General features: G+C 42.7%; 2 protein-coding genes across 2 annotated transcripts; both read right to left on the bottom strand.

The window, feature by feature from the left end:
* Nucleotides 1-704: 704 nt before the first annotated feature.
* Nucleotides 705-4,322, bottom strand: ntaq1 (N-terminal glutamine amidase 1). The gene is made up of 7 exons (XM_030741986.1): nucleotides 4,215-4,322; nucleotides 2,375-2,474; nucleotides 2,142-2,192; nucleotides 1,907-2,052; nucleotides 1,692-1,816; nucleotides 1,462-1,603; nucleotides 705-864 (listed from the first exon to the last, which is right to left on the bottom strand). Exons 1-7 carry the CDS (start codon nucleotides 4,274-4,276, stop codon nucleotides 849-851), a joined length of 642 nt encoding a protein of 213 aa, XP_030597846.1. The 5' UTR covers nucleotides 4,277-4,322; the 3' UTR covers nucleotides 705-848.
* A 2,559-nt stretch (nucleotides 4,323-6,881) lies between these two features.
* bop1 (BOP1 ribosomal biogenesis factor) lies at nucleotides 6,882-17,880 on the bottom strand. The gene is made up of 16 exons (XM_030741934.1): nucleotides 17,740-17,880; nucleotides 16,520-16,714; nucleotides 16,332-16,415; nucleotides 14,618-14,772; nucleotides 14,420-14,537; nucleotides 14,153-14,254; nucleotides 13,863-14,075; nucleotides 13,594-13,755; nucleotides 13,423-13,503; nucleotides 13,205-13,274; nucleotides 12,662-12,794; nucleotides 11,795-11,978; nucleotides 11,425-11,716; nucleotides 9,728-9,812; nucleotides 8,241-8,348; nucleotides 6,882-8,128 (listed from the first exon to the last, which is right to left on the bottom strand). The coding sequence occupies exons 1-16, from the start codon at nucleotides 17,845-17,847 to the stop codon at nucleotides 7,975-7,977; spliced, it is 2,244 nt and encodes a 747-aa protein (XP_030597794.1). The 5' UTR covers nucleotides 17,848-17,880; the 3' UTR covers nucleotides 6,882-7,974.
* Nucleotides 17,881-20,625: the final 2,745 nt, after the last annotated feature.

Raw genomic sequence — 20,625 nt, 5'->3', positions numbered from 1 at the left:
CAAAAACTGTAGTTCCCAGTCACAAACTTTTCACACCGTGAGCACAAGGAGATCTTACTGAAGCAGGACATGTTTATCTTCACGCCTTTAAAACTGAGGGAGAAATGGCAGTTTAAAAAGTGCCTCTGTTTTAGTTTTTGCCCCAAAGAGAGGAGAAAAGTTTGAACAGCAGATGTGGAGGGTACTCCTGAAACTCTCGTGCTTCTAGTTTAAATTCTGTAAATGTCAAAGTTTTGGAAAGGTCATTTTCTTATAGAGCACAACCATAACTACAATTTGAAGTATAAAGTGTGTGGGTAGACCAAAAGTTGTGGGAGTAAAAAGAGCTGAAATTCTTCAGTGGGTGATGATGTCGCCACTCTGAAGAGCCTGCATAGACACGCACTGAAAAGTCTGAAAATTTCAAAAAAAACTTAAACTGTCAGCATTCGAAAACCATAAAAATGTATCAACAAATCGAATAATAACCGAATAGTTCAAGTCCTCAGGACCCGTTTCAATTTAGAAATTTTTCTTTAGCTCAAAGTAAACTGAACTAGTTAACTGTCAAATTAGGGTGGGTTTGAAGAGGATTTCAAACTTTCTTGATTCATTTCAAACAGCAAAAATAAAATTCATGTTTGTTTTTTTTTATTTACTTTAAAAATCATAAGTTACAAAAAAAGAGAATTGTATAATTCTCCAGAAAAATATCAGGAAGATATCAGAACAGTTTCTGTAGCACAAAATCATGGATAAGGATAACAATAATGTGAATGCTTAACAGCACTCTCATTAACTAATGATGATGATGGTCAGAACAGGTACAGGAAGGCCTCAACTCCTCTTGCTGTTCAGCTCATCTGAAGCTACACTTCAACACACCTGTAAAAATGAACACAAGAACAGAATCGTTACCTGGTTCTCCTGTTCTGCTTCTTGTAAGTCGACAGTCTGATCAGTGCCTCTGATGTTCTTTCTGGAAACTGATGATGATGTAAAACCAAAGCTGATGCCCAACCTGTGGACCAATCACAGGCTGATGCCCACAGGTGGGGTTCTTAGCTGGACCAGGTTTCACTGAGTCTTTGTTTATACCTTAAGTGTCTCAGGAAAAGGAAACTTACAACTGCTCATTTTTGCTTAATCATATTTTAATTCTAACAGTGAAGTGAGGATGCTCAAAGAGGCCATGAAGAGTTTTATTGATCAATAATCAATCAGGTGAAAACACTCTTCTGATCAAAAAGCTCACTGATCAGTAACCAAACGATCAACACGTTCTGGCTGGCATCACACTCAGTTACAAGGGGGTGGGACAAAGGTGATGTGTCACAGTTCCATGCACCAATTACATTTCAGAAACATGTTGGCATGACAGGTTCACGTCGACAGCGACCAGCAGGAGGCGTCAACAATCTGCCCGAGGACCTTCAAACATCTGGAGCTTAAAAACCAAAAAACCCTTAAAACCACTGCTACCGTGGTTTCGCTGCTGATGAGGAAGAGGACGAGGATGAAGGGCTTCCCAAGTATCTCTGCAGGAAGTGGTCGATATTGAAGACCATCCCCCAGCCGACAGCAGGGTCCATGCCGATGAAGTCGTCCAGGTTCATCTGGCAGTCTGAGGAAAGACATCCCAGCACGATGACATCACAGCTACACGGGCATAGTACACGTGATCACAAATGCTAATAACTTGGGAATGTGACCTGCAGTGCATATAGGGGGGTACAGTGGGGGTGGCATCTTCCACGATCCATCCGTGTTTCTCATGTGAGATCGATCGGATGCAAAGTTCAACAGGAAGCTGTCAGCTGGAACCACACGCAACTTCCTGCAGACAGATGGGGAGACATGGGGAAACATTACCTGCAAAGCCAAGCAGGTGTGTTGTTACCTGCGATGCCACTCAGGTGTGTGTTACCTGTGGTACTCGGGCCTGATATCACTGTCTGAGCGGAACGCCTGGGCAGCGTAGAGCTTCAAGCTGCAAGGAAACGAGAGCTCCGAGTCCAGATCGTAGACCATGGGGTCCGACTGACCCGCATGAAGCAGGATCACGTGATAGTCCTGAAACACAGTGACACCATTAATGATGTCATTATGACATCATTTGTGTTCACTAACCGTGATCTCACAGTAATAGTGACATCACAGACCCAGATCACCGGCAGATCTCCACGTCCGGATTTCTGCTTCCACAGAGGAACCTGAAGGAGAACAAATGTATCAGAGCATAAGCTCAACTTAAAAAACCTAGTGGCTGTTTTAAAGAGCGTAACAGGTGTTTTACAGAACCCAACACGCTTTCAGAACCCAACAGATGTTTTGTAGAACCACTCATTTTCAATCTGACGTTCTAGTGGGATTTTGTTCTCCTGCGTGCGCTCACCATTCTCTTCTCATTGGAGATGAAGACCACGAGCAGATGTTCGAGCGGTGCGGTTCTCCATGTTCTGACATAGTCACAGAGCTTCCAGATATTTTCTTCACTGCAGAACAAGAATGGAAAGCAGAACCACAGTCAGCGTTCAGAACTTCCTGAAAATCCTGAAGGAACACTGTGGTTATCGCATTCACAGAGCTGAAAGTTGGCCGTCTGCCCACCCAGTGGGGTGACAAAAATACTCCAGTCAGTCTTCTTAGGCTGTAAAAACAGTATGGAAAGTAAAAGGAAAAGAAAACCTCAAATCATCATATCTCGGTTTATCATCCATGTTTCTAAACTACAGTTGGGCAATGGTTTGTCAGGGCACAGAGTGATAATCCTATCCAACATTATGGCTTCTTCACCTTCGCATGGAAGAATCATGTTTATGGCAGTGGCTCCTGTTAAGATTTTATTAAAATGTCAGTCCTTACTAAAATCAATTATCTATTCTCAATGATCCCTATACTTCCTAACACTTACATCATTACTGTCAAAATTTTATTGGAAAACTAAAACTCCCCACATAAAACCTTCAATATTACAAAAATTGGTGGGAGGTGTTAGCAGAGGGGGTCCCATGGGATTTTATGGTTTTTAAAGATGGTCACCGGACTCTTGACTTTGGGAACCACTGCTTTAGAGCAATCTAGAATTCACAATCAATAACAAAACAATTAACTTCACGTCTTGGAAAAACAAAGGAATTACACATCTTCGCCATATTATTCAAAATAAAACTTTTATTAATCTTCATAAGTCAATCCAACCCAACACACACTGCAGCTGCCCCCTATTACACCTCCTGTGGTCCTACACGAGTGTGGGCCCATGTCTCCTTTTCAGGCTGCACCCAGCTGGGCCTCACAGGCTAAGACCCTTGGTCCCTTGGTCTTTTTTCATAAGAGTTGCTTGAATCGCTCTTTGTCTGGCCCCTCGTCCAGGACCAATTTGCCTTGGGAGACACTACCAGTGGGTAAATGCCTCTGGACAGTATAGCTCTGCGATGCTCTACGACCACAAACAGCGATGCTGCTGGAAGGAAACTCTCTGCTGTGGCAACACCACCAACTTATTTAAAGACATGAACAAGCATGTAAAAGAAAACTTTGTCCCAGGATGAGCAGGAGGGTGCAACACTCAGCACAGAGGTCAGAGGTCACCGTAAAAAAAATAAGCAGGCAGCTCAGAGAGTGTAGAAGGTGATACTTCAATCATCACTCGTGTTGGCATTACATTTAGCCCACTGAATTATGTTAAATTATTTTATTGAAAAAGGGAAAAAATATACCTCAAACATGAACTATGAAAAGTATATAATAACTCTTTTTCTGCATACAGCACTTTCAAACAGCAGCAGCAGCTTTACAGACTGGAGCGTTCACATTCCACATCTCCAAAAAAGCAAAAAAAGTTTTGTGGAAACTAAAATCACAATTTAGTGCTCATTAAAGTGTGTTCAGGTTTGGCAAACTAATGATGATTCAAATCATAAACCAGGACCAACTGCTGCCCCCTCCATAAGCCGCCTTTGTAAGTTCAAAGTATCGGTACTGGTATCGGCAGTACTAACCCTGTATTTACTCGGTATAGGATCGATACCAGAATTTGCAGTATGGCACACCTATGCTGCTTACTGCTGTCCACACCCAAAATGGCGATTCAACCCACAATGCATCGCTGCTGTACTGCAGTTAAACGTCCCTGCTTCGCAGTGATTGTCACCTGCAGCTGCTAAAAACTCGCAGCCTTACAGTGAGGGCGCGTGCCCAGCTGTAACCTGCAGCAGGTATATCGGACTCACCAGTAGCAGCTCGTGTACACGCAGTCCTCACGGATCGGTACGATTCTCTCTCCCCCCTGCATGCTCGGCTGTTACGCTGAAAGAGCTCCACCGGTAGCGCGTCCATGACGCCACATCCGTTAAGGGAGACTTTCAAGTTAAAAGTATCGGCAGAGACCTGTGGGAATTTATTATTTTAACAAACTTTAACAGTTAACAAGTATAAACAGAACAGCGTTACAAAATAGAAAATGCAAGAGGAATACAAAAAGAACAATAATAACAGAATATCCATATGAAATAAATATAATACAGTCACTATTTTACATGAAATTTTTCCAAAATATAATTCGTTTTAATTGCCTTTTTAATTTCAAGTACTTTAGATATGATGCTGTGTTGACAGACAGAAGTGATCAATATTTGGTTGGAGTCTGTCCATTTGGATTTATGGATATGAAAGCAGCAGAAGCTGAAGTCAAACACTATAATGTCCTTCTCTTTAAGATGAACCATTTGTCCAGTTTTCTGCCTAAAGTAATGTTGTACATCAGTCTAGAACTTTCTGGCATACATGCACTGATGAAAGTGTTGAAAAATATTTTCACAGAAAGAACATGAATAATTAATATCCTGGCTGCGTGGCTGGTTCACAGTCTCCAGGAACAGGAGGGGACCATCCCCAAACTGTTCCCACAAAGTTGGGAGCATGAAATTGTCAAGGATGTCTTGGTATGCTGAAGCATTAAGAGTTCCATTCACTGAAACTAAGGGTTGTTCAGTCACACACTTCAGTTGTATATAGATAGCTTTATTGTCATTGTACTAGAGTGCAACGAAATTGAGCAGCAATCCTTAAGTTGCCTAACCACAATAAAAACATTCAATAACTCTAAGAACATTCAATAAACTGCAGATTATTGCACAGAGCAATACTTAAATAAATAAAATAAAAATTCATGTGTGTGTCTGCCGTATTCAATTCCCGTACAGCGCTGGGGTAAAAGCTGTTTTTCAGTCAGTTGTAGCCTCAACTAGTTCTCCTGTTTAACTCTCGCTCACCCTTTTTGATTTGTGCAAAAAATAAGAAGATACGGAGCAGATACAATAGGGGCGTTGTACATTATGTGCTCGGGCCCTAATAAAATAAAGGAAAGAAACCTTCTAAATATTCATCACACAGAATAATTTGAATTTACAGGAAAGTCTTTTTTAAAAGGCTCAGGGTCACCTTATAGATGCCACCATTTAAGAGCAAGTGCTTTTAAAAAAAAAATCTTTGAACCCTTTTATGGTCCACAGATAATGAAGACATTTTCACCACAGGATGAAAGTTGGCATTGATGGTGAAAGAAGAAGACATCACTGTTGTGTTGGTTGTTCTTAAAGAGGGAGTAATCCTCGGGTGTCCCGAGTGCATTGCCATGCAGATGGGTCTTCTTTTTGCCCTCAACACAGACTAACTGTATTCTCATTGCATACAACTGCCTGAGGTTCAAAGTGTTTTATGATTTTTAAGTTTCTATGTTACTGCTTGCAAATATTATGGAAAAAAAAGTTCTCATGCTTCACCTTGTATGTCACTAAATGACCAGACTGTAGACTCCAGATTATACACTTCATCATTCAGATTAAACAAACGGACTTCTGTGAACAACAACATAATGATGTAAGTTTGTAGTTTTACAGTTGGGCAGACTGAAGCTGTGTTTGAAGGTCCACATTTTTCTGAGATGAAAATGTTTCAGAAGCATAAATCACTCATTTTCAGAGCTGTTGGTTCTGTGGAATTTGTTGAGGTTGTAAATGAAGACAAATATTAGAGTCTGAGGGGTTTTTATGGTTTATATTCACACACTGGCTGTTAACAGTCAAGGTTTTTGGCTATTCTAGTATTTTAAGTTTGATGCTAACAGGTGTTACTGAGCACATGTGAAGTTCAATAATTCTGCAAATGTAAAGACAATAATTTTTCTAAAATAGCAGCTGTCTCACTGATGCATTAATGCGGCCTTTACGTTGTGAATTTTTTTTCTCGTGCCACGGTGACGCGTCTGACGTCCAGCTGTCCACAGTTCACAAGAATCAATACTCCTCCTTAACTGGACAGAATTTAATCAAACTTGTACAAAATGATCGTCTTCACCCAAACTGTGCTCAAAGACGTGATCACATTTATTGTTTCTCAGGCAGTAACCTGTGAATTATGATAGACTGTGAGCCAGATGAGCTACTTTTTTTTTTGTCTCTCAGGTCAATAAGATGGAGCAATAAATGTTTGATGTTGCTCATGCATAATCATGTCCTTGAAACTAACTTTCTTTATAATTATCACAAACTTAAAAAAAAAATCTGAAGCCAACCAAATTAATTTAAATGAATGTACAAATTTAAATGTAAGATCTAAGATAAAGCCAACAGGTCGTTTTGTTGACATGGATGATGTTTAGCTCAAAGAAAATGCAAAATGTAGATCAAGCCAATCAATCTTTGTAATTAAAATAAAACTGATTTACAAGTTCACACAGCTACCTTCAGTGGCTCAGGTAATCAACAAAAATCTTAATCGACTAAACGAAGACAAAGGTTTATAAAGTTTGTAATGTTCTAATTAAGCTGAAATAGATTCCTAAGTTAGAATAACTAGTAAAGCATTAGAATTAACCAACAAACTTAAGTCAACTAAACTAAGAGCTTAAACAGATAGTTTTAATTGAGCTGAAATTGTTTACAAAGTACAAAATGACTGATGGTTGAATTCAATGGCAAAACCAAGTCAACTAAACTGAGACGAGTTCAGACAATGTGAGTTTTCATCAACAGAATATTCGGCTGTGTTACAAAAAAACTCAACTTAAAAATTGAAGGCAGCGCTTTAAATCATATTTTAATGTACAGACCTGTCGCCCTGACATCTGCAGTCATGAAACGCTTTGAGATTGGTGGTGACCTACCTGCAGGACATGACAAGCCCCATGCTAGACGTCCTGCAGTTTGCTGGCCAGTCAAACAGGTCAGCAGACGATGTTCTCATCATACATTTACATTTCATGGATTTATTGCATAAATTTGTTCTGAATCATCAGGCCATCCAGCTGCTTATCCAATTCAGGGTTGCAGGGCCCCTATCCCAGCTGTCATAAGGTGAGAGGAACGGTACATTCTGGCCAGGTCGCCAGCCTGTCGCAACAGAGGAAGCCGGAGTACCCGGAGAGAATCCACGCAGACAACATACAAACTCCACACAGAAAGGTCCCGGCCAGATGGTGGATTCAAACCCAGGACCTTCTTGTTGTGAATGCTAACCACCGCACTGCTCAGAACAAAAAAACAAAAACCTAAAAACAGCACAAACACTCAGGAAAACTAAACTCAAAGCTACATACAAATTAATTAGCAAATATAACACTAGAATAACTGTGCTCATAAGATGATTGCTCACGGGAGGTCCAGGCCGCTCAGCTGATTATGTGTAAAGATGGCCACCATGATGTCACGATTTGCTGTTTAACATCTCAGACTCTGACTGGCTGTTTCTGGGTGATCACTCAATATGTGTTTTTAACAACCTTTAACTGCCTCACAGCTGATCAAAGGCATCAGCTCCTTTACACAGACTAACAATAGAGGGCGCTGCTCTCAAACACAAAAACTCAGAAAAGTTCAGTTTATTCAAACAGGAAATGACATCACAACCAGACTACCAGTGGGTGAGGCCTCGTATGGTGTCATGTCATTGCATCTAAAAGTAAAAATATTAGAAAAATTGCATTTGTGGTTGCTAGGTGAAGAGGCGGATGGTGGCATCGGCGCCAGAGGAGAAGACCCAGGGCTGCGAGGGGTGAAAAGTTACATCCAGAACACCAAGGTCGTGAGTCATCTCATGACCTCTGAGGACTTTCACTGGAACGATGAGTGGGTTCTGCAGCAGGTCACTGTAGGTGTAGGCAAGGGGAGTGGGGTTAGAGAGGAGGATAAATATGTTTCCGTGTGTGTGTGTGTGTGTGTGTGTATGTGTGTATGTGTGTGTGTGCGCGCATGCATTACTTGTAAACTGTCCCATGACAGACGATGACTGAGCCATCATCAGACGCTGAGGCAAACAGTGGGTACACCCTGTGATAGGCCACGCCCCTCACTGCCTTCTTATGGTGCCTGCAGAGAGAAAATCATCAATACGACACGATAAAACACACAAGATCAAAACTTCAATACACTATAATCAATGAAAGATCAATAATGTAATAACATAAGCTCAGGAGAGATAGAGCAGGCCATCCACTGATCTGAATGTCAGTGCTTTGATCCCTGGATGCCCCAGTCTGAACCCCAAGTTAGAAAACACTCAGGCATAGAAAAAAGTGCTCGTATGAATGTGTGTATGAGACATGTTGTATAAAGCACTTTGTGTGACAATTAAATATTATGCGATATGTTGCACTTTTACCCCAGAGTCACCTCAAATGCTCTGGCCAGCAGTCATATAGTGAGTGCAGGTGTGGAGCATCCACAGCTATTTACTCTGCAGGAGGCTGTGAAACTTTTTGAAAGAAGTCCGATACGAGTTGATGAGTCGGGGAAGCTCAGCTCTGCCTGATGACAGTGATACTGAGCTTTTCTCCTGGTAACAGCTGCTGTTTAACCATCTGTGAAGGGGATGTCACTTTGTTGGACTTTGACACTTAGTGAATAAACCCTCATACGATGTGAGAATGTAATCAAACTTTATCAGAGGAAAGTGTGATTTTTAAAGCCTAACATTAGCAGGCATAGTGTTCGCTTATAACCAGCTACTGTTGATTAGCCAGCTCCTCTCAGCTGTCCAGAGACAGTCGGGTTGCAGGTCTGAAAATCAGTAAATGCGACAATATCGGAAATAAATGAGCATGTTTATGCACATTTTCACTTATTTGAGCCCTGACTTCAGTTCAGGAGATGAGACTTGAGGTGAGGAGGAAGAGTATGAGGTAGAGACAATGGAAAGAGCAGTGAGAAAGTTCAGGAGAAAGATGAAGAATAGAAGGAAGACATTTAAAAAGAAACTGAACCAATCAGAGATTACATCCTGTTATTCTTCCTGTTCTGACCTTGAACTCATCTCTTATCTCATTTTTAGTTGGAATAAAATTAAACAGAAATTAAAGCCTTCAATGGAGAATAAAGTAAATTAGAAGATAGAAGCAAAAAACTTAAGTGAGGTTTCATGTTCAGAGAGCCTCAGCTCTGCTGCCACCCTCCAAGTCTGTAATTCATCGTACTAAGATTCATTCATTCTAACCCACCTGTCCTTCTCCCTCACTCAGCACTGAGGCAGCAGTGTGTTGACACTCCTTGCTTTATAACTTATGACAGAAGCTCCACCCACTCTAACACCACCACTATCAGCGAGGGTCTCTATAATCAGGGATGATTACCTGCAGTATCCGTAACCATCAGAGTAACTAAATACAGCCGCCATGTGAAGAAACCCCGAGTTCAGCTGGTATCTTGTGTTTGAAAGGGAAACTCAGATGATTAGAGCTATTGGTACATACCGGAGAATCTTGTAGGGTTTGGTTGAGAGATCAAGGTCAAACCAGCTCAGCTTACAGTCATAACTCCCACAGATCACATGATCACCTGCAGACACACCGGCGATGCAGACAGACAGGTGAGACAGAGCTCCAGACAGAAAAGTTCAAACTCAGAAGCTCGTGTGTGTGTGTGTGTGTGTGTTATGAGGTTGTTTTGCAAGTACGAGTTCAGGTCACGTGAGATGATAAAAGCAATGTGCGCCAGAACAACCACTGATGTATTCAAGGTGGAGCGCATCATAAACCTGCCCCTCAGACACCCTCGCTCTCTTTGTTAATAGAAAGATTTTAAAAGTCACTTCTTTGGGGTAATTTTGGTTTTAACTGGACTGAACAGCGAGCTGAGGATCCTCCTTGAAGCAGATACTTTTCAGACTCTACCTGAACAACCAGGTGGGGTAAAAAGAACCAACAAGCAGCTAACTCACCTAGCATGGGCTCCAGGGTAGAATGCTAGCTCAGAAATTACCTGAACAGCTGAGTGCGATTTTCACTCCGCTTCTTCTACAGTAACATACAATACCAGGCAACAGATTTGTCATACCGTATTTTCCGGAGTATAAGTCGCACTTTTTTTCATAGTTTGGCTGGGGGTGCGACCTATACTCCGGAGCGACGTATATGTGACATTTATAACACATGAACCAAAATACTCCAGCCACTTGACATCTCCGTGAACTGCAGCTTTAAGGCAGTCTTGCGTAACCTGTGGGCGCAGTGGATGATGGATGGAGAGCACAGCTTAACGGCAACTGGGAGAATGCGCCACCCAACTTTCCTGGAAGTCATTGGATGGATCAAGAAAACATGGGCTTCAGTGACAAACCATCCTGTTGGGATTCAGAAAGGCTGGAATAATTGGAACTGCAGCTGACGACAAGTCTGACTAACGCGACACAGAAGAGGAAGCGGCGCTTCGTCTACGGAGTGTACGGAATTGTTTAGAAGTGACACCGAGGATGAAGAATTCAATGGATTGATGGTTTGGTTAACTTGTTAGTATGTTCTTTATGCTATGGTTATCTGAATAACTTAATGTTACGTTAACATACTGTAGCGATTCTCTTAGTTAGAGAGCGTGTTGATGTTGTGGGATTTCGGACTGTTCGGGAGGTTCGTGAAGGCAGCATGGAGAGAGAGAAAAAGACCGAGAGCTTGCCTGTGTGTGTGTTGCTGTTCCGCTGTTGTAGTTGTGGTTGGCGTGGCTGTGGCCTACAGCAGCCGTTTTTCTGTTAATAAAGACGACCTTTGTTGTGAATATCGCGGACTTTGGAAGTGTGTTTACAACGTTACAATACCGAACACGTGTTCGTTGTGCATCATGTAGCTGAATGTGCTACGTTAGCATAACGTAGGTGTAACCGTGTTCGTCCTGTTCTTTAATCCATTATTATTTTAAATTGCCGTTCAGGATGGAATTTGTGCTCTGAGTCTCGGATTCTATCAACCCCCCCCCCCCAAAAAGTGCGACTTATAGTCCAGTGCGACCTATATATGTTTTTTTCTTCTTTATTATGCATTTTTTGGCTGGTGCGACCTATACTCCGGAGCGACGTATAGTCCGAAAAATACGGTACATGGTCAGAGTGTGTCTATGAATGGCTTTCCTAACTCAACAAGGACAGATGCTTATGTGGGTGGATTGGGGGTGCAGTTACCTCCTGGATGGACGGCCATGCTGGAGATCCACTTGGAGTTGGCTTGTAGTTTTTTGGTCATTTCCTGTTTGACAAGGTTGTAGATCCGGACTGAGCGCTGTGTGGCCACAAAGAAGTAGGGCCTGATTGGGTGGAAGGATACACACTGGACCAGACCTTTGTTCCTGCTGAAGGGGTTCTGGCTCCGCCGCCGGCTTAACTGGTGGATGCACACCTGCAGGTGGCTTGTGTTATCTGGCATCACCGATGCCAGGTAGTCTCCTTTAGCGTGCCACGCCACCTGGTGGACAGCCTGTGAAGATCATTAGTGATCAGTTAGGTCAGGTGTGCATAAGAGACTTGAAATCAACCAATAAGATGGTTTTCTCACTTTGGGATGTTGGATTTTGAGGCGGATCCCCTGGTTTAGCTCCTCCTCCTCAGCCTCACTCCAGACAACAGGCCCCATCCCTTCTGCTGGTGCCTCCTCCTGCTGGCCACTGAGGAGTCTCTCTGACAGCACGGTGACCTGTTTATCTCCTAGAGAGGGAGACAGGATCAAGACCACGGAGTCCCTGAAACCAGAGAGAGAGAGAGAGAGAGTCAGGATGATGTCAGCAGGAGACCTCACGCTACCATATTATCCTAACAGACCACTTTGCTCTCAGGCTGCTGGCTAGTTTCTTCTTCCCATGATAGACTCAGTACTTCCTCTCCACTCATTTCCTTTCACTTTCCATGCTTTTATACACCACTACTGCATTAAGGAGGTTGAACCAACATTAACAATCATTAAATTATTAAGACACTCTCTTTCCCATTGGGCATCTGTCGCCCTCTAGGACAGGGATCCTCAAATCCAGGCCTCGAGGTCTGGTGTCCTGCAGGTTATAGATGTGTCCCTGATCCAACACACCTGAGTCAAATGGCTGAATTACCTCCTCAGTATGCGGTCAAGTTCTCCAGAGTCCTGCTAATGACTTCTATATTTGACTCAGGTGTGTTGAAGCAGAGACACATCTAAAACCTGCAGGACACCTGCCCTCGAGGCCTGGATTTGAGGATCCCTGCTCCAGGAATGGTCTGATTGTTGGGGTTTTCTCTAATAGTGTTAAGGTCTTTACAATACAAACTGCCTTGAAGCGACTGCTGTGAAATAGTGCTATAAAGTAATAAAATAAACTGACTTGAATGTCAGAGAGACAGACAGACAGAGCCTGATGATTTAAGAGGACAATGATGTCAGAGAGATGCTCACAGGGCGACAGCCAGCAAACAGACGGACGGGTTTGGGTTCCAGGCGACGCTCTTCACAGCTCCGCCCACCTGAACTGTCTTCATACAGCGAGACGAACACACCTCCCAGAATCTGACAGAGCCATCGTCACTACCTGTGAACAGGAAGCAGACAGATTACAGCCTCACCCACACAAAGTGAACCTTGGATGTGTTTATTTAATGTGACCTTCAAACAGGATTTATAAAGCGCTCTGACCGACCACAAGACAGAAGAATCCAAGAAAAGAAGGCAGTAAAGGCTTTAAAAAACAAAAAAACACGGAGGCCTGAATCAAAGTTTAATTATCTGTGGCAAAGTGACTAACGACTTGACAAGTCGTTAGTGAACTCTCTCATCACATCTGGTTTAAAAACACTAAGATGGCAACAGCAAAAAGCTCATTTCATGACTTCAAAATGGGACTTCATAAACCACTCAGTCACCATGCCACCTTTTTTCTCATTACGTGTGTGTGTGTGTGTGTGTGTGTGTGTGTGTGTGTGGTGGTGGTGGTGGGGTTACCTGAGGCGAGCCACTGCCCTGATGTAGAGACGCTGATGGAGCGAACCAGACCGCTGTGACCTCGATAGACCTGAACACATCGGTAAGAATGTGAGAGAGGGGTCACCTGAACACTGTGTGTGTTCAGATGTGTGTACCTTCAGCTGTGTTTGTGCGTGTTTAGGTGTGTTTGTGTTCTGGTGTATTCAGGTGTGTGTGAGTTCGCCTGCGTTGTTTACCAGGGACTGTGTGGTGGGAAATGGCTGCAGGTCTTTTGGTTTGGGAAGTTTGGGAATCAGATCCTCTGGATCCACATTCACCTGCAAACACAGACAAACAGGAAATCATGTAACAGCACACCTACAGGGCAGCTCCACCTGTAAGTAGGAGGACTGACTGATAAAGGTTACCCTCATCTTCCTCTGCCGCGGGCACAGGTAAAGGTCAAGGCAGCGCTCAAACCTCTCATGGATGAAACGAGGAAATGCGGGAACCTGACGGAGGCTTGAGTACTTCCTGGGAACGAATGCCAACTTCCTGTCTGTTGGATCCTGCTGCTCCCACACAGCTTTCTGCACGCAGGTGGGAACAGACAGACGGAGGGGGAGCAAGAAAGTGTGTTTAAACTCAGAGTTCAGTTTTCTAAAGAGAAACCAGGTGAGGTGACACAGTGACAAACCTCCTCGTCAGTGAACAGGTACTCAGGTGGGGGATTGTAGGACTCGTGGTGACCAGGTAAAGGAATTTTGGGGGCAGGCAGGTGCATCCTGTGCCTGGCCAGAATAGATGAGTCCTCGCTGGCCCACAGGTCGTAGTACCGCCCCCTGCTATCATCCTCCACCCGCCGAGGTTTGATCCAACCCATCTTTATAGCATGGACCATTCTGGACACCTGCAGACAGGTGAGTCAATTGGGTGAATCTAAGCCAGGTCAATTTCAGCCAGGTGAGTTGTAGACAGGTGTGTTACCTTCTCCTTCTCTGTGAGCGAGGGGATGAAGCTGCGTTTGTCGGCAGGTCTGTTGGTGACAGGATGAATCATCACGTCGCTGCTGAAGAATTCCACCGTCGGCTGAGGAGGAGGGGCAAAGGTCACAGACAGGTAGCAGCTATTTTCTACATGTGTAATTCATGCTAGCTGGTCTGGAACATGTGGTATTTAGAGGATGGAGTGAGCAGGTAAACATGTTAACTGTAGGAGGGTGGGAGGAGCCTCTGTGCCACTGTCTGAGCATACCTGATACTCGTTGAAGTTGACATCTCCGAACTGTCCTCTCTGCAGACGATTCACCAGCTCCACCTGATCTTCAGACAGCACGATGTCACTTCCTGTCTGCTTGTCATGCACCGTTCTCCTGCAGACAGGAAACTGTTAGCATTGTTATCATTCCCTGTTAAAAACGATGGAGGAGTTAGCATCATGCTAGCAGCTCACCAGTAGTCCGGGTTCTCCATTTTATCCAGGAATTCATCAAGTTCATCCTTGTTCCTGATTGGCTTATAGATCTTCTTCCCATCCAGATCGTAGCCAATGTGAGGGAAATCTTTGTACCACTCCATAGGAATATTCCCCACCGTGTTCCTGATGTCCTGAAGGATGAGAATGTCACAAAACATGAAAAGCCCCCAGAAAATGGAGAACATGGTGGTGAGGAGAACATCCACGAAACACCAGAGAGAACATAACGCATTAAACACCTATAACCTGACAGAAATAATGGTGTTAAATGCTAAACAAAAATCAAGGAACAGAACACGGGGATAAGGGGCTTAGCTTCAAGGTGCTGAAGAATTAAAAAAAAAAAAAAAAGCATAGCAACACTGCATCGTTCATCCCCCCCGTTAGCCCTGATGAGGGTCCAGAGCAGGACGTTTTTCAAGGAGGGCCAGATTTGACAATATTAAAGTGCCCGAGGGCTAACAGTCCCTGATGATATTTTAAAGAATAAAAGAAGCATATAAATATTTTTATAGATTACTTTCATTTCCATGCAGCAAACATAAAATAACCAAATGCTGAGCATGAAGGTTCTCTGACTCTCCAACTGAAATTTATAAAAACTGTGAAATACTGTTGTGTAATTCTGATAACAGCAACAGGTAAACTACTGACACTAATGTGAATGGCACACAGTCACACAGTCTGACTCCAGAGCAGTGGTAAACATGCAAAAAATGTCACATAGGTGGGAGTCGCTTAGTTTTGATCTCCAGCAGTTCTTGTTTAAGTTCAGAACAGAGAACATCTGCACACACAAACATGTGGAGCCAAACACGATGAACATTTTCTTTGCAAATGTTCATCTCTGGAAACTTGATCTTATCCAGCTGCAGGTGTTTTGCCAAAAAGTGATTTATAAAAACAAAAACCAAACCAAAAAAAAAAAAAAGTGATTTCTGATGTTTTTATGTGTTTTTGGTGTATAATGTCTCTGTTTACATTGGTAAGTAGAGTGCAGTCAACAGGATTTATGAAGGGCTTATAAATGAAATAAATGACCTGTTTTGCGAGTATCTTTATAACTGTGTTACTGTATCTACATTATAACCAACCTGGTCCTTTTGGGCCACATCAACTATCTTTATAAAACTGTAATGTTACACTTGTTGTAACTTCTGCTGCCCCCCCAGGGCAAAAAGTCATTTACACCAGGTTAAATACAGCAAATCCCTTTTTTTTTTGGGGGGGGGGGGGGGCAAAATCACTTTTTGGCACGACACTGGCGAAAAGGTGCAAGAGGGACGCAGGTGTCGGCTCAGTCGACTCCAGCTGCAGGTGAGGTGGAGCGTCATCAAGGTCAAACAGCAACATGCCCTTTTCAATAACAGCAAACTCTATTTAGTGCATGACGTCTGCGGCCGGTCTCTAGCGACACATATAAAATGCGATTAGGCGGAACAGCGACATTTAACTCTGCCACAAGATGGCGGAACAAAAAAATGACAAAGAGTGGGGACCTGGGAGGGGAAAAAAAAAATTCCCAGCATTTTATTTGTTCCTTTTGTGGCTGGCACTGCATATAAAACACTGGGACAGGCTACACGTAATTAACACCACACACAACCGTGAATGACGACAACACCGTCGGAGAACCACACAGCTAAAATCAGCCGCAACCCAGGAGAACCTGAAAATGAGCTCATCTCACCTCCTCGTCTGAAGAGTCGCGCTCGTACTCATCTTCCTTCTTCTCTCCTTCACTCACCCCTCCCGCCTTTGTTGTCTTCTCTGTCTGCAGGTAGAACAGGACTAAAGTGACGTACTGCAGGAAAACACTGAGAACACATTCAGCAGCAGCCAATCAGCAGTCAGACCGACACATAGGTTAAAACGTACCTGCTGACTCGGTCCCTCTTCTTCTTCTTCATCATCATCATCGTCGTCGTCGTCATCTGCTCCATCTTCCTCCTTATCCTCTTTGTCCTCAGAGTCACTCCCAGAATCCTCCAGTCCTGAGTAGACGCTGTCCTCACTGTCTGACAGATCATCGTCCTCCTCTTCCTCAGCGGGTGTCTTGTTAAAGTTGAAGATCTAAGGAAGAAAACCCTGAATTACTGCAGGTCTCGCACGAGTCCATTCAGAAACCGGCTAATATGATCTGATGATCTGAGATCAGAAAAAATGTAACCAGCATTATTTAGCAGAGGTAACCCTGCAGAGTGAGCACATGCTGATATAAACGAGTTTAAAGCTGACAAGGAACTAAAACCAAAGCAAGTAAAATCAAGAACAACTTAAAGAACTTCTGCAGCAAAACAACAGCCTGCAGCATTTCTTTATTACCAGACCACTTTTCTTTCTTTAAAGTTAGTTAGTTATTATAATCTACTGTCTTTAAATTATTGTTTATTTGCAAATGTAAACTGTACATAGTTACTTTTGCAACTTGCACTGGACGGACCTCAGATTCTGAATCTCGTCCCTGTCATGTTTTGCGTGAGAAGAATGACAATAAAGCTTTTTGAATCATTTGAAAAAAAGGAAAACAGAACGTTTTCCCTCCTGTCAGGTGGAGCCATTCATGCATCACTGCTTGTTCTTTTTACACTTAAACATACTGCAAAGTTCACATATACAGCTTGGTCAGTGTGTGTGTCTGTGACTGATTTATCCACGGACACACAACAGTGGCAGTGCAAGTTAAAAAAAAACTTGTCTCCATCTTGGCTCGTTAACTCGGGCTCCTGGAGTCATATGGGAGCGCACCCCGAACCCCGAAACCAAGGCTGACATCACACATGCCCACTGAGGCCGGCTCTGTTTTAGAAGCAGCGTCAGACCACCATCAGCACCGACCTGAGATCGGTCACCATTCAAAACTCCGTGCAGATTTTGACCATTTTAAGCAGCGGCGCGTGTCTGCAGCCCCACGCAGCTCCCCGAGAACAGGGCCCGGTTCGGTTCCGCTCTGAGCTCCTCGACTGCAGCTCCGCTCATGTTTTAACTCCTTTTCTGCTTCGAGGGCTGAGTGGCAGCCTTCTCCATGTTTACAAGCTAACAAGTTAGCCGCCAGCTCCTTATGATTTACTCTTGCTCGTCGCCTTCCTGTATCTCACCTGGATCTGCTCCTCTTCCTCCTCTTTACTCCTCTTCTTCGCTGTTTTCTTAACTGCTTTCTTCATTTCTCCTCTCTTCTCGCTCCGCACGTTTCTCTGCTCCTCCATTCTAACCACGTGGGAACCCGGGGGTTCAGAGGTCACGCGTCACAGCCTGAGGGCGGGGTTTGCTGCTACCGCCACCTTATGGCCAAACATCATAAGTACAGGCCTGAAAATGAAACAAATAAATAAAAATCACGTTTACTATGAACCGGATCAAAAAAACAAAACAAACAAACACTGAGGCAGAAATGAATAAAGGTAAAAAGAAACTGAATTTCTTTTTAAAGTCTGAAGTGAAAAATAATGAAACTCAGTGACTGATCAGCCACCAGTGAAAATTATGCTAATAAAAGCTTCATGTTATCCAGCTAAAACAAACAAATATGTTAAACAAGTCAAACCATTGAAAACAAAAAATGTAATCAGACAAAACTTTTCTTCATGTCTACATTACTGAATATTAATGTAAGATTAAATGAGTAATAACAAGTTCCACACAGAGTGCACTGTTAGAGGACGTCACAGACACAAACATGTCCTTCATATGACAAAGATGATTTTATGAGAAACTTTTTGTTTGGAGATCGGTTTATTTTTACTGAGTCAAACGTACCTGATCAAAAAATATTCATGATCACAGTCCTGAATATATTCATAATTAGATTATAAAAGTTCAGTCTAAATATCTCTGTGTGCACATCATCAGCATCTTTGTTCTCCTGCACTGGAATACTTACTGTGTCTATACGGAGCTGACGAGTTGTGTTTTATCAGGCTGTGTTAGAGAGTGTAGCCAGGTAATACCTGGGATACCTGAGGGGTGCAGGGGCCTTCCTGTGTCACTGAAATCAGAGTTAAAACTTCAGTTCAGTCTGCGATGAAAATTATTGATGGAAAGCAGGAGAACAGTTTTCGAGAAGTTTGACTGAATCAGGCAGAGCGAATCCTCTCAGATCCGCATCCTGGAGTCCTGGCTGCATCAGGAGTGTAAATCAATCAATAATTATGGTCTAAAAATAGTTCGTGTATATTACTCTGAAAAGTGTCTTTTCACATAAATAATTTGATTTGAGGTACTTTCAAAATATTTTGATTATACAAACTTTGTACTATGAAGCTATTTAAATAAATTTGCTTTCTTTTTCTCTGCTCATGTTCTACGTAACAGTGTTCAAGCTTTATTAGAATGAGGATTTAGATTGAAATAAAGTTTGTATTCTCATGTAATAATATTATTTTATTATTACATTGCACAAGCTTCAGTTAGCTTTGCACCAAAGTAGCTGCTAGAAGCATTCTCCTATTTATTTTTTACTTTCTTACTCTGAATACATTCCAGAAGTTGTATGTTTTCACTTTTTCCATTTGAAGTATTTATTAATGGATTAATAGTTCATTTAGATATATTTAAGACCAAATTTATGACTCTCCTGGTCCTTCATACCCCTGTGCCACCTTATTTTGAAAATCATGGGAATCCCTCTGCCCTCCCACAGTTGGAATTTGAAGCAACAGCCTGAAATAAGACAAGGTTCAAATCCACCCTGAGGATGGCTCTGTTTTTAAAGAGCGTAATGTGACAAAATCATTTTAATATTAATTGTTTTTTTGTCAATTACATTGTTCTTGAGATCATTTGGAGCTGAAATCAAAATCAAGATTTGATTAATTGCACAGCCTACAAAGTATCCGTGGGCAAGATGCTGAACCCCAAGTTGCTCAGGTTGCATTCACTGGCGTGCGTGCATGTGTGTGTGTGTGTCCATACGTCTGTCTGTCAGTATGAAAATATGAAATCATATTTATCCCACAAACACCAACATGAATATACTTTGGGTACGATTGCAAAATGTCTCAGAAGTTGTTGCCCGGGCCTCTCTGTGTGGAGTTTGCATGTACTCCCCATGTCTGCGGGTTCCTCCCACAGTTCAAAGACATGCAGTTAGTGGGGTTAGCTTAATTGGGCACTCTAAATTGCCCAAAGGTGTGAATGGTTATCTGTTTCTCTGTGTTGGCCCTGCGACAGGCTGGCGACCTGTACAGGGTGTACCCTGCCTCTCACCCTATGACAGCTGGAATAATCTCCAGCCATTTCTAAAGAAATCCAGACAAACTTCTGCTCCTCTTATTAAACACTCCTCACAGAAAAACGCACAAACATTAGAAACTGTTTCCAGATCGACTTTATTTATTGATAGTAATGGGGATCCTATTCCAGGAAGCAGGTTCAAGGCTCTGAATTTAAAAATACATTCAGCGCTGATTAACTCTGAAACTGGCAACTCTGGTGATGTGTTCCAAAATTCCCTCCTATCTTCTTCTCCTTATCTCTGATGTTTTCATCGAGATCCAGGAAAGGTGGGTAGGAAAATTGATAAGGATTTAGAAAAGAGAAGAGCAGTGCGCTGAGAATCCGAATGACCCTACACTACTCTCCTTAATAGTGTGATGCTGGATGTCCGCCCTGTTGAAACTACAATGTGTTCTTACTCTGTTGTTTTTATGCAGATCATTTCAACAAGAACAGCCTATGAAAAATAAGGTTGTAATTTTAAAGAAAGAGGAACATTTAGAGCCAGGTTTAATGTTCTAACGTTAACATAACAGTTATTTCCAGCTGTCTGGTGTCTACAGCGGTGCAAAGCCTTTGACTTTAAAAAGCTGCTGGATTTAATAAAAAGGGCTCAGTGTCAGTTTGTGACTAAAAGTTGTTAACAGTAGTATTTTTGCAGCTGGCCTTATGGTAACAGTTTCCCTTTCAAGGGGAGTATATTTTAATGAGTCACACAAATGTGATTTACAAAGTCATGGCACACAATTTACTGAAAATTGCACAAAATC

This window comes from Archocentrus centrarchus, chromosome 11 (genome assembly GCF_007364275.1).
Source record: "Archocentrus centrarchus isolate MPI-CPG fArcCen1 chromosome 11, fArcCen1, whole genome shotgun sequence".
Lineage (NCBI taxonomy): Eukaryota > Metazoa > Chordata > Actinopteri > Cichliformes > Cichlidae > Archocentrus > Archocentrus centrarchus.
This window is presented reverse-complemented; position numbering and strand designations above follow the sequence as displayed.